This window comes from Carcharodon carcharias, chromosome 23 (genome assembly GCF_017639515.1).
Source record: "Carcharodon carcharias isolate sCarCar2 chromosome 23, sCarCar2.pri, whole genome shotgun sequence".
In the NCBI taxonomy this organism is placed as follows: domain Eukaryota; kingdom Metazoa; phylum Chordata; class Chondrichthyes; order Lamniformes; family Lamnidae; genus Carcharodon; species Carcharodon carcharias.
In genome coordinates this window covers 51,379,968-51,395,532 of record NC_054489.1, presented here as the reverse complement: position 1 = coordinate 51,395,532, position 15,565 = coordinate 51,379,968, and the positions used below count along the sequence as shown (strand labels likewise).

Here is a 15,565-nt window from a genome sequence, read left to right as displayed (position 1 = left end):
ATCCTATCAGCATAACTGTCTGTTTGTTTGTCCCTCATGTTCTCCTCTATAAATTGGAAAGATAAAGGAAGATTGCAACAAATTGGGTCACAGCCCCCTTATTGGTTCACTCATTGATTCAATGTGGACTTGGCAAAAGGAGTAAATGTGATGTGGAGAATTGTCCCACCCAGAGGCTGTTTGGAGTCTGGAACAAACTTCCTGAGAGGGTGGTGGAGGCAGGTTCAATCAAGGTATTCAGAAGGGAATCGGATTGCTACCTGAAAGAGAGAATGTGCAAGGTTACAGGGATAAGGCAGGCTAGTGGGACTAGGTGGAATGCTCTTTCAGGGAGCCAGTGCAGACTCGATGGGCCTCCTTCTGCCTCCTCCTTCCAATATCCTTTCAGGCTCTTCACCTCAACTGAGTACCACATTCTTACCCCTCTCTGAGTAAAGTAATTTTTCCTGAATACACTGCTAAAATTATTAGTAACTTTCTTATATCTTATGTGCCTTGAATTGTTGAAGGAAGCCTGAACAACAGCTTTGAATTAGGTCATGTAAGCGTTAATTAAACAAACTTGTGCATTGATTTCCGTGGTTTGGCCTGGTAGCAAATGCTTTTTGGAAAAGAAGCAGACATTCTATAACTGTCTATTGTCTTCTGGTTGCTCCACAGTTCCACAACAACATACCTTAGCCTCAGCCTCAGACAAGCACTATGGCCCCAATGTAACATTTATCCACCTCTCCCACCTGCTGTCCTCTGACCTCTCCGAGACTGCCAGTTCAGGACAGTGTTGAGCTGAGGGCCGATGTCCACTAGGAACTAATTGAGCCTGGCCAAACTCATTTCACCTCAGATTCTTGCAGATAGAGGAACCTCCCATATCATTAGCCTGGCCCGGTACAGAACCCAGTACAGTTTCTTGGTAGAGGTGTGGGTGACAGTCAACATTACCCCTCATATCTGCATCATTATGGATTGGGGGGAGGTAGGGTTATTGTTCCTGCTCCTGTACAGAAGGGCCAGGGATACTGATAAAGGAGGTGGCTGCTGGGTTAATGTCCTGTCACTGAAAACCATGGAGTGGATCCATCACACCTGCTAGAATATCTTCAAATAGGTGCAGCACAGGTTTTGTTTAACTATAAAATATATCTAATTTGCCTTTGAAAGTGATTATTGAATCTGCTTCCACTGCCCCTTTCAGACAGTGAATTCCTGATCATAACTTTCAGAGTAGAAAAAATTTTCACGTGGCTGGTGATATTTTGCCAATTATATTAATCTTTGTCCTTTGCTCATTGGCCATGCTGCTATTGAAAGCAGTTCCTCACTCAAAACCCACCCTTCCATTAAAAAAATCACCTTCAACTGCTTTGCTGTAAGGGAAATACTTTATGCAAAAAAAAACTTTTTACAAAGTTGAATGTGGTAATTTGTACTGGCCACAGTTAGAGAGCCGTGAGCAGGGCCCACCTGTGGGAGAGGGTCTGGTCTCAACTGATTCTGGGCACTAGGAACTTTACACGAACTGAAAATATTGACATGGCATCAAGCCAATGGTCTGCCCTTTATATTCTGGAGTGAATGAGAGCATTGAGGACTTACAACGGCTACAAAGAAAGCGATTAAATTTTCTTTCCAATTTCACCTCGACTGAGGACGACCCTTTCCTTATATAGAAACTGAAAATCACATGAGCTAAATTCCTGGATTATAAACGAAGGGTTTGTGACAAGGAGCTGCTCAGGAGCAGGAACCCAGCGGCAGCTTGAAGAACATGAGCAGGGGAGGAGACTGTGTGTGAAGGGACGGGGCAGCTGAGAAGAGGTGGATGGTGCGCAGAGTCTCGGGCTGAGGGGGGCAGACCTGCAGCTCCGGGCACCCAGACAAAGGGGGCAGGAAGGAGCAGTGAAGGGAGAGAGGCTGAAGCCAGTGCAGCCCAGCAGGCAAGGCAGAGGCCGGCTCTGTGTCCGAGGCTCGGAGCTCAGCAACCTGAGCAGAAGAGAAGGCAGGGACCAGGCACACCATGATCGGCACCAGGTCCAGGGGTTCGGAGCTCCCAGAGCCGGAGCCAAACCACGAGAAACTCGCTCTGAAAGCCTTCAAGAAAGTTGGTAAGGATCAGTGGGCAGAGTGGGCATTGTTGAAGGAAGGGCAGGAGTTACTGGCAGGAGGGGAAGGGGTTAATGGGCAACACACTGGTTGTGGCTACAAACGCTCGTGTTTCGTTCAAGGAGGATCCAGGAATTTTTCAGCAGCATCAACCATTGCTTTAAAGTTTTTAACTTCCTTGTCAACCGGGCAGCAAACTATCCCCGGCGTCAGCAGATTCCTGAGACTGTTTTGTTTTGTTCTGGCTGTTTTATTTACTGCCCCTTAAAGGCCATTCCCTTGATAATACAACCCCCTGGGGCATCCTGAGGATGTGAGCAGGTGCTACATCATCGCACGGTCTTCACTGTTTCGAGAATATCCAGCCTGAATCCCTCGCTTGTTTGTGGAGTGATATATGTGGAGTAACTTGTGTCAAAACCCTAATTGTCTCTGTTGCAGACAGCTCTGAAACCAACTATAAAGGGAGGTCTTTTCCGGGAGGCTAATCTTTAATGTAGAGAAGAAGGAGGAATGGCCTGTCTCCCCTAACATTGGGAACACGAGCTGAAACCACTTATTGTTCCAACAAGCAGCCTGGGACTGTAGTCATGTTGTATTTAATGTGAGCTCAGACAGCAGTAAAATGCTGAAGGGAGGGGAATGTGCCGTCACTCAGATTGACTACTGTTAGGGTTCAGGTCAACTAATGTCCCTCCTGTTTTAGTCACTGTTGTGTATTCAGATGCACTCTCACCTCTGCAGAGGAGTCAAGGCTGTAGAGATGACAGTGAACCAGCGGGGTGAGGTTGGGGGTTAGGGGGTGGGGTGGGGAGGATTCAGATGGAAATACAAATAAGAGTGAAAATAACCAAAGATAAGATAAAATTGACAAAAATAAAGTCTGTAGCATCAATAAAATTAGTGTAAATGCTTAAGGTTCAGAGAAGAAGAGGAAATAGTGCCAAACTAACTGATTAAAATACAACCGGAGGAATAAAAAGCCCCAATGGGGCAATGAGTTATATTGTGAATCAGCATCAGGGCAAAGGGCAGGTTAGCACCTGTTGCCCAGTTTTGCTGTGAGCAGGTCTGAGCTTCCACAACACAAAAAAGATATAGAGGTGCTGGGAAAGGTGCAAAAGAAAAATTACAGCAGTTATGCTAGAAATGAGAAGTTATAACTACCAGGAAAGATTGAACAAGCTGGGGCTCTTTTCTCCAGAAAAGAGAGAAACTGCAGGGTGACCAAATGGAGGGTGTAGGGAAGGAGTTTCCACCAGAGCACAAACATAAGATATTCACTAATAAATCCAATATGGAATTCTTCAGAAGCTTCATCAGAGAGGGTCCAGAGGAGATTGACGAGGATGTTGCCAGGACTGGAAAGTTGCAGCTATGAGGAAAGATTGGATAGACTGGGGTTGTTCTCCTTGGAACACAGGAGGCTGAAGGGGGATTTAATTGAGATGTGCAAAATTATGAGGGGCCTGGATAGAATGGATGGGAAGGGCTTATTTGCTTTAGCAGAAGGGTCAGTGACTAAGGAGCATAGATTTAAAAGGATTGGTAGAAAGGTTAGAGGGGAGATGAGGAAAGTTTTTTTCACCCAGAGCGTTGTGGGGGTCTGGAACTCACTGTTTGAAAAGGGGAGTAGAGGCAGAAACACTCAACTCAGCGTTATAACCTCAGTCGGTGTTAATTACTGTGCAAACCAAATCCCAGAGGGAAACTTGGCCTTTTTTTTGTATCCTAATAACGAGAAGAAGATCTCAGCAGGATGAGTCCAGTAGCACTTTAGGGATTTTAAAGATTAAAAGTGAAAGTTTTATTAACAAGGATAAAATTACAACTTAAAGCACATAAGATTACACTTATACAATTAAGGTTTGTCTTACAAAACATTCCCCAAAAGAAACTCTCTGCTTGATAAAACCCACAAGCAAACACCTTCCAGGCAACACTCCCTTAGAGATGTTAACTAGAAAAGAAACCCAGTAATATTACACAAGGCAAACTGCTGTAGCTTCAATAAAGGCATACCACATAACCTCCACTCTACCTTGGAAATCACTTCAGAATAAAACTGCTTGTTGCAGCCCGAGACTTAAACAGCATCCTCTCCCAGCCCAGAACTCCAGCATAAACTCAACAGCTCAAACAGCTCCAGCTATCTCTATCATAAGCTATCCACAGTAACTCTAAAATAACTTTTTTCCCCTTTCACCTCCGGTTTCATTGTTCTCACAACTCTTTGAAGCTCAAATCCTTCCAAATATAAAATCTTTTATGTCTCGATTTTGTCTTTGCTTTCGGGTCAATAAAATAGAATACCCCATTACTATTTACCTGTGGAACTCCTGCAAGATGTAAACATGTTTCTTGTTACCTCTGACTCCCCTTTGATATTCAAACAAACTCTCCACTTATTTAAAAATAAAAATGTTAGATCTAACAAATGGGCCAAGTGGCCTCTTTCTGTGCCAAAACTTCCTATGATTCTTTACCCAGAAAGTGGTGAGAATGTGGAGCTTGGCTAACATCTGGAATAGTGTTGATGAATTGCATAGATCATTTAAGGGTAAATTAGATAAATAAATGATGGCGAAAGGAATAGAAGGATAAACTGATAAAAGTTAGATGTATTAGGGTGAGGTGTGGTACATAAACACTGCATGGACCAGTTGGCTGAGTGGCCTGTTTCAGGGCTGTAAATTCTATGTAATATACACTAATGTATTGAGTGTAAGGGATGAAGCAACTGAATTTTAACTGAAAGAGTATGTGAAAGCTGGCTACAACCTGAGCATTATTGGAAGAAAAATATACAAATTTATAGCGTCTTTAGAAAGGAGAGGAGTAATGGAAAAGGAGGAGGACCAATACAGAGAAAGGATGTCATTCGAGCATTAGAAAGATGGGCTATCAGCAAAGGGCAAACAAACAGTAGGAACTCTCCATGGAGGTAGAGTAAAACTAAAAGAAAGATGCAAAGAGCAGCAAGGATCCTGTGGGCTGGGGGATCTATAAAAAAACTACAAAGTGATACTAAAAAAGTAGTTAGAGCTGTAAAAAGGGAGTGAGAGAGAATACGGGAATTCTCAACGACAACAGGAAAGATTTTTGTGAGGATAGAAACATAGAAACTAGGAGCAGGAGTAGGCCATTCAGCCCATCGAGCCTGCTCCACCATTCATTATGATCATGGCTGATCATCCAACTCAATAGCCTGCTCCCGCTTTCTCCCCATATCCTTTGATCCCTTTTGCCCCAAGAGCTATATCTAACTCCTTCTTGAAAACATACAATGTTTTGGCATCAACTACTTTCTGTGGTGGCGAATTCCACAGTCTCACCACTCTCTGGGTGAAGAAATTTCTCCTTATCTCAGTCCTAAATGGCCTACCCCATATCCTCAGATTGTGACCTCTGGTTCTGCACTCCCCACCATCAGGAACATCCTTCCTGCATCTACCCTGTCTAGTGCTGTTAGAACTTTATAGGTTTCTATGAGATCCCCCCTCATTCTTCTGAACTCCAGCAAATACAATCCTAACCAATTCAATCTCTCCTCATATGTCAGTCCCGCCATCCCAGGAATCAGTTGGGTAAACCTTCGCTGCACTCCCTCTATAGCAAGAACATCCTTCCCCAGATAAGGAGACCAAAACTGCACACAATATTCCAGGTGTGGTCTCACCAAGGCCCTGTACAATTGCAGCAAGACATCTCTGCTCCTGTACTCGAATCCTCTGGCTATGAAGGCCAACATACCATTTGCCTTCTCTACCGCCTGCTGCACCTGCATGCTTACCTTCAGCGACTGGTGTCCAAGGACACCCAGGTCTCATTGGACATTCACCTCTCTCAATTTATGGCCATCAGATAATAATCTGCCTTCCTGTTTTTGCTACTAAAGTGGATAACCTCACATTTATCCACATTATACTGCATCTGCCATGCATTTGCCCACTCACTCAGCTTGTCCAAATCACACTGAAGCATCTCTGCATCCTCCTCACAGCTCACCCTCCCACCCAGCTTTGTGTCATCTGCAAATTTGGAGATATTACATTTAATTCCCTCATCTAAATCATTAATATACATTGTGAATAACTGGGTCCCAGCACCGATCCCTGCGGTACCCCACTAGTCACTGCCTGCCATTCGGAAAAAGACCCGTTTATTCCTACTTTTTGTTTCCTGTCTGCCAACCAGTTTTCTGTCCATCTCAATACACTACCCCCAATCTCATGTGCTTTAATTTTACATGCCAATCTCTTATGTGGGACTTTGTCAAAAGCCTTCTGAAAGTCAAATAAACCATATCCACTGGCTCCCCCTCATCAACTCTACTAGTTACATCCTTGAAAAATTCCAGTAGATTTGTTAAGCATGATTTCCCTTTCATAAATCCGTGCTGACTTTGTCCGATTCTGCCACTGTTTTCCAAGTGCTCAGCTATTAAATCTTTTATAATGGACTCTAGAAATTTCCCCACTACCGATGTCAGGCTGACTGGTCTATAATTCCCTGTTTCTCTCTACCTCCCTTTTTAAATAGCGGGGTTACATTAACTACCCTCCAATTTGTAGGAACTGTTCCGGAGTCTATAGAATCTCCGAAGATGACCACCAATGCATCCATTATTTCTAGGGCCACTTCCTTAAGTACTCTGGGATGCAGATTATCAGGCCCCGGGGATTTATCGGCCTTCAATCCCATCAATTTCTCCAACACCATTTCCCTACTAATACTGATTTCTTTCAGTTCCTCCCTCTCACTAAACCCTGTGTTCCCCAACATTTCTGGTATGTTATTTGTGTCCTCATTTGTGAAGACAGGACCAAAGAGGATTTTAAGAGAAAGTAGGTGACCAAGAGTAATGTCGACCTCTTAAAGCCAGGTGAAGGTTATTTGAAAACCAGGAAATTGAAGACCTTGCTAAATATTGACTTTGCATTTTTACTTTGTTGAATACTTACTCTCTTCACAGTACAGGGTGAGAATAAAGTACCAGAGATATGAGGAAAGTGAAAAATAAACCACGGGGGGAAATTTACTAGATTAAATGCAAGTAAACAATGGCGATGGAGAAATTAGGGAGATGAAATGTTGGTAAATCTCTTGGAGATAGAGTAGGGATAATGGTCAATGTACTCAAACTGGCACTGCAGATTTTCATGATATTCATGACTTCAATACAGGATTAGAGGGCTATTTATGTAAGTTTGCTGAAAACACCAATTTAGGTGGCAGAGTAAATAGATGAGGACAGACATTTGCAAAGTGACATTGACTTTCATTTATATAGCTCCTTTCGTGGCCTCACAACATCCAAATACACCCTGCGGCCAAAGAAATGTTTTTGAAGTGTAACCCCTGTTGTAATGTGGGAAAATAGATTGTGAGTGGGCAAAAACTGGCGGCTGAAGGTCAATGTGGAAAACTGGGAGATTATCCATTTTGGACCTCAGACCAAAGTATTTTCTAAATGGTGAAAAGGAGGAACTGTGGAGGAGAGATTTAGGTTTCCATGTCTCAAGATCTACTAAAATTAGTTACAAAACAAATGAAATGTTGACCTTTATCTCAAAGGGGGTTGGAAACACAAAGGGATGGACACTCCGTTCCAGTTCACCAAGCTCTGGTTAGATTCCATTTAGAACATTGCGTTCTGTTCTGGTTGCTGGTCCTCAGGAAGGAGATATTGATCTTCGAGAGGGTGCAGTACACATTTACTAGAGTGATATTAGGGCTAAAATAGTTACATTATGAGGATCGGTTACATAGACTAGGCTTGTGTTCGCTTGAGTATAGAAGATCAAAGACTGATCTAATTGAAGTGTTTCAAGATGATTAAAGGATTTGATAAAAAAAGAAACTATTTGCTCCTAGTCAAGAACAAAGGAGCATAGCCTTAAAATTAGAACCAGGCCATTCAGGAGTGATGTCAGGAAGCACTTATTCACAGAAAGGGTGGTAGAAATCTGGAATTTCCTCCCTAAAAAGCTGTTGAGCCTGGAGTCAATTAAACATTTTCAAAGCTGGGATTGATAGGTTTTAGCTAGGCAAGAATGATAGATAGTTCAGCCATCATCTAATTAAATTGCAGAAAAGGCTAGAGGGGATGATTGGTCACCTCCTCTTCCTATGAAAGGTCTTTTAAGATGCTAAAAGACATGTTATCATCCTTTGACATCATTTCACAGAGCCAAAATGGCCCCCAGACAGCATGACAGGGGTCATAGGTTAAATCCAGACCTCAGTTTCAAAGTCTGAGGAATATAGCAAGTTACTGCTTCCTGTATTAGTTTGGATTTAGGGCACTGTTGAAGATGTTGCTGATGGAGTAATGGGACAGACAACATAGAGATTTTGAGATTGGTTCCCAATGAAAGTTTCCTTGCTTATGATGCTGTGAGGAGCCAAGTGGCTGGGTCCTAAAGCGAAGGCACAGTTAGTGGAGTCTCTGCTCCAGGTCACGGGTCATACTGGAGTAGAACTCCAACATTCTAGCCCTAATTCTCCAACTTTCATTCCCAGCTGATGAGGTGCGGCATGTGCTCAGTCCTTTTGCCCTCCTGTGACTTTTTCTCTTTGGCACAATCAATATTGAAAGTTTAAACTATTTGGAGGGTCAAGGCACTGTATGGTGATGATCCTGCACTGCAGAAATTGAAACAGATATTAAAGTGGCTGTAATCTAATGTCCTGGCTTCCTCCAGGTCAGTTGCAACAGGGCGTACTATACTATAACAGGATGATCTGTACTACAGAAGGACATACCATTCTACAGCAGGACATACTATACGACAATAGGATGTACTATTCCACAGCAGGACATACTATTCTACAACAAACAGGGTGCGCTATACTCCAATGTACTATACTTCAATAGGGCATACGATACTCTAATAGGGAATACTACAGTCCAAGGGCATTCTACACTCCAAAAGGACATACTAAATACAACAGGACATACTAAACTGCAACAGGGTGTTTTATTTTATTCATTCATGGGATGTGGGCTCCACTGGCTAGGCCAGCATTTATTGCCCATCCCTAGTTGCCCTAGGGAAGGTGGTGGTGAGCTGCCTTCTTGAACCGCTGGAGTCCAGGTGGTGTGGGTACACCCACAGCGCTGTTAAGGAGTGAGCTCCAGGATTTTGACTCAGCGACAGTGAAGGAACGGCGATATATTTCCAAGTCAGGATGGTGAGTGACTTGAAGGGGAACTTCCATGTGTTGGTGTTCCCATCTATCTGCTGCCCTTGTCCTTCTAGATGGTAGTGGTCATGGGTTTGGAAGGTGCTGTGTAAGGGGCCTTGGTGAATTCCTGCAGTGCATTTGTAGATGGTACACATTGCTGCTAATGTGCGTCAGTGGTGGAGGGAGCGAATGTTTGTGGATGTGGTGTCAATCAAGCAGGCTGCTTTGTCCTGGATGGTGTTGAGCTTGAGTGTTATTGGAGCTGCACTCATCCAGGCAAGTGGGGAGTATTCAATCACACTCCTGTCTTGTGCTTTGTAAATGGCGGACAGGCTTTGGGGAGCCAGGATGTGAGTTGCTCATCGCACAATTCCTAGCCTCTGACCTGCTCTTGTAGCCACAGTATTTATATGGCAAGTCCAGTTCAGTTTCTGGTCAATGGTAACCCACAGGATGTTGATAGTAGGGGATCTAGTGATGGTAATGCTGTTGAATGTCATGCACGATGGTTAGATTATCTCTTGTTGGAGATGGTCATTGCCTGGCACAAATGTTACTTGCCACTTGTCAGTCAAAGCCTGGATATTGTCCAGATCTTGCTGCATTTGGACATGGACTGCTTCGGTACCTAAGGAGTCACTAATGGTGTTGAACATTGTGCAATTATCAGTGAACATCCCCTTGCCTGACCTTATGATGGAAGGAAGGTCATTGGTGAAGCAGCTAAAGATGGTTGGGCCGAGGACACTACCCTATCATGCACTCCTGTACTCTTCATTGAACCAGGGTTGATCCTCTGGCTTGATGGTAAATGGTAGAGTAGGAGATATGCCAGGCCATGAGGTTACAGATTGTGTTCGAGTATAATTCTGCTGTTGCTGATGGCCCACAGTGCCTCATGGATGCCCAGTCTTGAGCTGCTAGATTTGTTTGAAAACTTTCCCATTTAGCACAGTGGTAGTGCCACACAACACGATGGAAGGTATCCTCAATGTGAAGGTGGGACTTCAACTGTGCGGTGGTCACTCCTACCGATACTGTCATGGACAGATGCAGCAGGCAGTGATATCCTGCAGCTGAGATGACTGACCCCTAACAACCACAACCATCTTCCTTTGTGCTAGGTGTGACTCCAACCAGTGAAGAGTTTTCCCCTGATTCCCATTGACTCCAGTTTTGCTAGGGCTCCTTGATGCCACACTCGGTCAAATGCTGCCTTGATGTCAAGGGCAGTCACTCTCACCTCACCTTGGGAATTCAGCTCTTCCATGTTTGAACCAAGGCTGTAATGAGGTCAGAGCTGAGTGGCCCTGGCAGAACCCAAACTGGGCATCAGTGAGCAGGTTATTGCTAAGCAAGTGCCGCTTGATAGCACTGTCGATGACCCCTTCTGTTACTTTCCTGATGCTCAAGAGTAGACTGATGGGGCTGTAACTGGCTGGGTTGGATTTGTCCTGCTTTTTGTGTACAGGACATACCTGGGCAATTTTCCACATAGCTGGGTAGATGCCAGTGTTGTAGTTGTATTGGAACAGCTTGGCTAGGGGCGCGGCAAGTTCTGGAGCACAAGTATTCAGTACTATTGCTGGAATATTGTCAGTATCCAGTGCCTTCAGCCATTTCTTGATATCACTTGGAGTGAATTGAATTGGTATCTGTGATGCTGGGGACCTCTGGAGGAGGCTGAGATGGGGCATCCACTCAGCACTTCTGGCTGAAAATTGTATAGAATGCTTCAGCCTTATCTTTTGTACTGATGTGCTGGGCTCCCCCATCATTGAGGATATGGATATTTGTGGAGCCTCCTCCTCCAGTGAGTGTTTAATTGTCCACCACCATTCATGACTGGATGTGGCAGGACTGCAGAGCCTAAAGCTGATCCGTTGGTTGTGGAATCAATTAGCTCTGTCTATCACTTGCTGCTTATGCTGTTTGGAATGCAAGGAGTCCTGTATCGTAGCTTCACCAGGATAACACCTCATTTTTAGGTATGCCTGGTGCTGCTCCTGACATGCCCTTCTGCACTCTTCATTGAACCAGGGTTGATCCCCTGGCTTGATGGTAATGGTAGAGTGGGGGATATTCCAGGCCATGAGATTACAGATTGTGATGGAGTACAGTTCTGCTGCTGCTGATGGACCACAGCACCTCATGAATCTTGAGTTGCTAGATCTGTTCAAAATCTATCCCATTTAGCAGGGTGGTAGTGCCATATAACATGAGGGAGGGTATCCTCAATGTGAAGGCGGTACTTCGTCTCCACAGTGACTGTGAGGTGGTCACTCCTACCGATACCGTCATGGACAGATGCATCTGCAGCAGGCAGGCTGGTGAGGATGAGGTCAAATATTTTTTTTCCTCTTGTTGGTTCCCTTATCACCTACTGCAGATCCAGTCTAGCAGGTTTGTCCTTTAGGACTCGGCCAGCTCGGTCAGTAGTGGTGCTACTGAGCCACTCTTGGTGATGGACATTGAAGACCCCCGACCCATAGTACATTCTGCGCCCTTGGCACCCTCAGTGCTTTCTCCAAGTGGTGTTCAACATGGAGGAGCACTGATTCATCAGCTGAGGGAGGACGGTATGTGGTAATCAGCAGGAGGTTTCCTTGCCCATGTCTGAATTGATGCCATGAGTCTTCATGGGGTCCAAAGTCGATGTTGAGGACTCCCAGGGCAATTCCCTCCTGACTGTATAATCACTGTGCTGCCATCTCTACTGGGTCCATCCTGCCAGTGGGACAGGACATACCCAGGGACGGTGATGGTGGTGTCTGGGACATTACCTGTAAGGTATGATTCCGTGAGGATGACAATGTCAGGCTTTTGCTTGACTAGTCTGTGAGACAGCTCTCCCAATTTTGGCACAAGCCCCCAGATGTTAGTAAGGAGAACTTTGCAGGGTTGACAGGGCTGAGTTTGCCATTGTCGTTTCCGGTGCCTAGGTCGATGCTGGGTGGTCTGTCAGATTTCATTCCTTTTTTGAGACTTTGCACTGGTTTCATACAACTGAGTGGCTTGCTAAGCCACTTAAGAGGGCAAGTATGAGTAAACAACATTGCTCTGGGTCTGGAGTCACATGTAAGCCAGACCAGGTAAGGATGGCGGTTTTCCTTTCCTAAAGGACATTAGTACAACAGGGCATACTAAACTATGACAGGGCGTACTATATTACGCCCTATAATAAAACAGGCGTACTATACCACAATAGGGCGTACTATACTACGACAGGGCGTATGATACTACGACAGGGCGTATGATACTACGACAGGGCGTACGATACTATGACAGGGCGTACTATAACTATGACAAGGTGTACTATACCAAAGCAGGGCATAGTATACCACAACAGGGTATACTATACCACAACTGGGCATGCCATACTACAACAGGATGTACATCACTACAACAGGGCACACTATACTACAACAGAGCCTAATATAATACAACAGGGCATACTGTACTCCAACAGGCCATACCAAACTCTAGCAGGGCACACTGTAGTCTAACAGGGCGCACTATACTACAACAGGGCATACCACAACAACATGTGCTATACTAGAACATGATGTGCTATACCATAATGGGCGTACTATACTACAACAGGGTGTGCTATGTTACAACAGGACCTACTATACTACAATAGGACATAATATATTTGTTGGATCCTGTACCCTGCTGTGTTAGGTGTTAAGTATCCGGGTTGCAAGCTTGTTTCGAGATGACCGAGTTGGTACAGAGACAGAGAAGATCAGTAGATCATTCTTAGAAGAAGCACATTCTGTTTATTTACTAAAGGAGCTCAGCAGCTACACTTGCGTGCTTACAAATTAAAACTCTGTCTTTTCACTTCAGACTCTAACTCAAGACTACTGACTACAGAGGTAGCCCACGCTACTCTGCTATTGGATACCAAGATCATGTGATCTTCCATTACAACATTCGTCTTAAAGGTATATTGCACATCAGATTACTACATTCCTCCCCCTTTGCTAAAATACATTTTACAATTTTTCTCAAAATATCAAATTTTTCACATAATTAATTAACAAAGGCAGTCTTACTGGTTTTCCTTATGCATGTAGAACGTTTCAGCTCTACTGCTTCTGATGGTTTATCTGAAACCTCCTTTATTGGAATTGTCTGAGCAGCAGGCTCTTCATTAGGTACCTGCAAATCTAATTCCTCGATTCTTACAGGTACAGTCGGCCCTTCAGACACATCTGTATTTAATTGAGTTCTTTCAACAGGAAACATTGACTCGGTCACAAACACTGGTGGAATCATTTCTGAGTATTTTGTTTCTTCTCTTATATGATCCACATGTCTCCATGTGGCTCAATGTTCCATTTTCACGTGGTAGGGAAGAGGTCTCATTACTGCACTTATTTCACCAAACAACCTTGTTGGCTCTTCTCTAAAACTCTTCACATAAACCTTCTCTCCTACATTAAATGTCCTGCCATAACTCTGCCAGTCGTGTCCAATTTTCTGACTTCCCTGACTCCTTTCCCACCTTTCCCCTCCAAGTGTGGCATAATTAGGCTCAATCTCGTTTGGAGATAGCACTTACTCATCAACAATTCCGCAGGTGTGACACCTGTTGTCGTATGAGGGGTGGCCCTATAATGGAAAAGAAACCGTGTGTCGTAATAGAATCTCCAGACAATTTCTTCATACCAGGCTTGAATGTCTGAACCACTTTCTTGGCAGTCCATTTGAAGAAGGATGGTATGATGAAGTTTTTACATGAGTAAAACCGTTGAGGCTGATAAATCGGTGAAACTCAGCACTTGTGAATACCGTTCCATTATCTGAAACAACCACTTCAGGCAGTCGTTGATTGTGAAACTTTGATGTAGCTTGTCAATTGTAGCAGAAGATGTCGACGACTTCACTTCATATATGTCTATCCATTTTGTGCATCGACGATAAGTAGAAATATTTTTCCCATAAAAGGTCCCACATAGTCGATGTTTACTCACACCCACAGCCTTCCAGGCCACTCCCAGGGGTATAACAGAGCTGTTGCAGATAATTTTTGTACTTGCTGATACTTCATACAACTTCTCACTAAGTTCCCTATTTCTCCATCCATCCCAGGCCACCATAGATAGCTGCATGCCATTGCCTTCATTTTGGAAGTTCCAGGATGTGCACCGTGAAGTTCAGATAATCATGATTTTCACCCTTTTGGAGAAACAGTTGTGCTCCCCACAATAAGATACCTTCTGGGCTGATTATTTCGTATCCTCTCTGAAGATATGGTTTCATTTCGTCTGATTCCTGTTGTTGTGACCAACTGTGAAGAACTTGTTCTTGTACTTTGGATAAGACTGGGTCTCGACTTGTCCAATCTCTAATCTGTTTGGCATGTACCGGTGATGAACCTAGAAAGTTCAATAACAAAATGAAATCTTGAGGAATTGGAACATCCTCATCTTTTACTTGCATGGGCAAACGACTGAGTGCATCTGCATTTGCAATTTGACTTCCGGGTCTATGAACAAAAGTATACTCATCCGCTGCCAAGATCAATGCCCATCTTTGTACTCTTACTGAGGCTATAGATGGTATAGCCTTGTCTTCGCTGAATACCCCCAGCAAGAGCTTGTGGTCTGAAACGATAGTAAAATGATGACTGTGAACACATTGGGGAAATTTCTCAACACCAAAGATGATTGACAGGCCTTTTTCTAACTGTGAGTATCCTTTTTCCGCTGTATTGAGCATTCTTGATACTTATCCAATAGGTCATTCTGATCCACCATCCATTTGATGGGAGAGCACTGCTCCTGCTCCATAGGAAGATATGTCACATGTCAACACCAAATCTTTCTTTGGGTCAAAATGCACTGGTAGGGTAGATCACTACAACAACTGTTTCACTTTTGTGAAAGCTTTTTCCTGTGGTGTTTGCCAAGTCATCGCTGGTTTTTCTTGAGTAAGTAATACAGGAGTGCCAGTTCTGTCGACAAATTAGGTAAGAAATGTCCATAGTAATTGATCATCCCCAAGAATGATTTGAGTTTGGAGATATTCTTTGGTGCTGATGTCTCTCTAATGGCTTTCGCTTTTTCTTCAACTGGATGTAGGCCTTGTGAGTCTACCTTGTGACCCAGGTAGGTTACCTCTTTCACTTGGAATATGCACTTTTTTTTTCAACCTCACTCCAACCTGCGAAAAACATTTTTAAACTTCTTCCAAGTTTACCAACTGTTCCTTTTCAGTGAGGTCTGTCACCAGAATGTCAGCTAAACAAACTATAACCTGG

General features: G+C 43.9%; 1 protein-coding gene across 1 annotated transcript in view; it reads left to right on the top strand.

Annotated features, from left to right (window-relative positions):
- Positions 1–1,716: 1,716 nt before the first annotated feature.
- The window catches only part of LOC121269170 (1-phosphatidylinositol 4,5-bisphosphate phosphodiesterase delta-3-like), a 56,934-nt gene continuing 43,085 nt past the window's right edge, over positions 1,717–15,565 (top strand). The window contains exon 1 of the mRNA XM_041173689.1: positions 1,717–2,105. Within this exon, the coding sequence (XP_041029623.1) occupies positions 2,018–2,105 (88 nt within the window). The 5' untranslated portion in view covers positions 1,717–2,017. The remainder of the gene's footprint in view (positions 2,106–15,565) is intronic.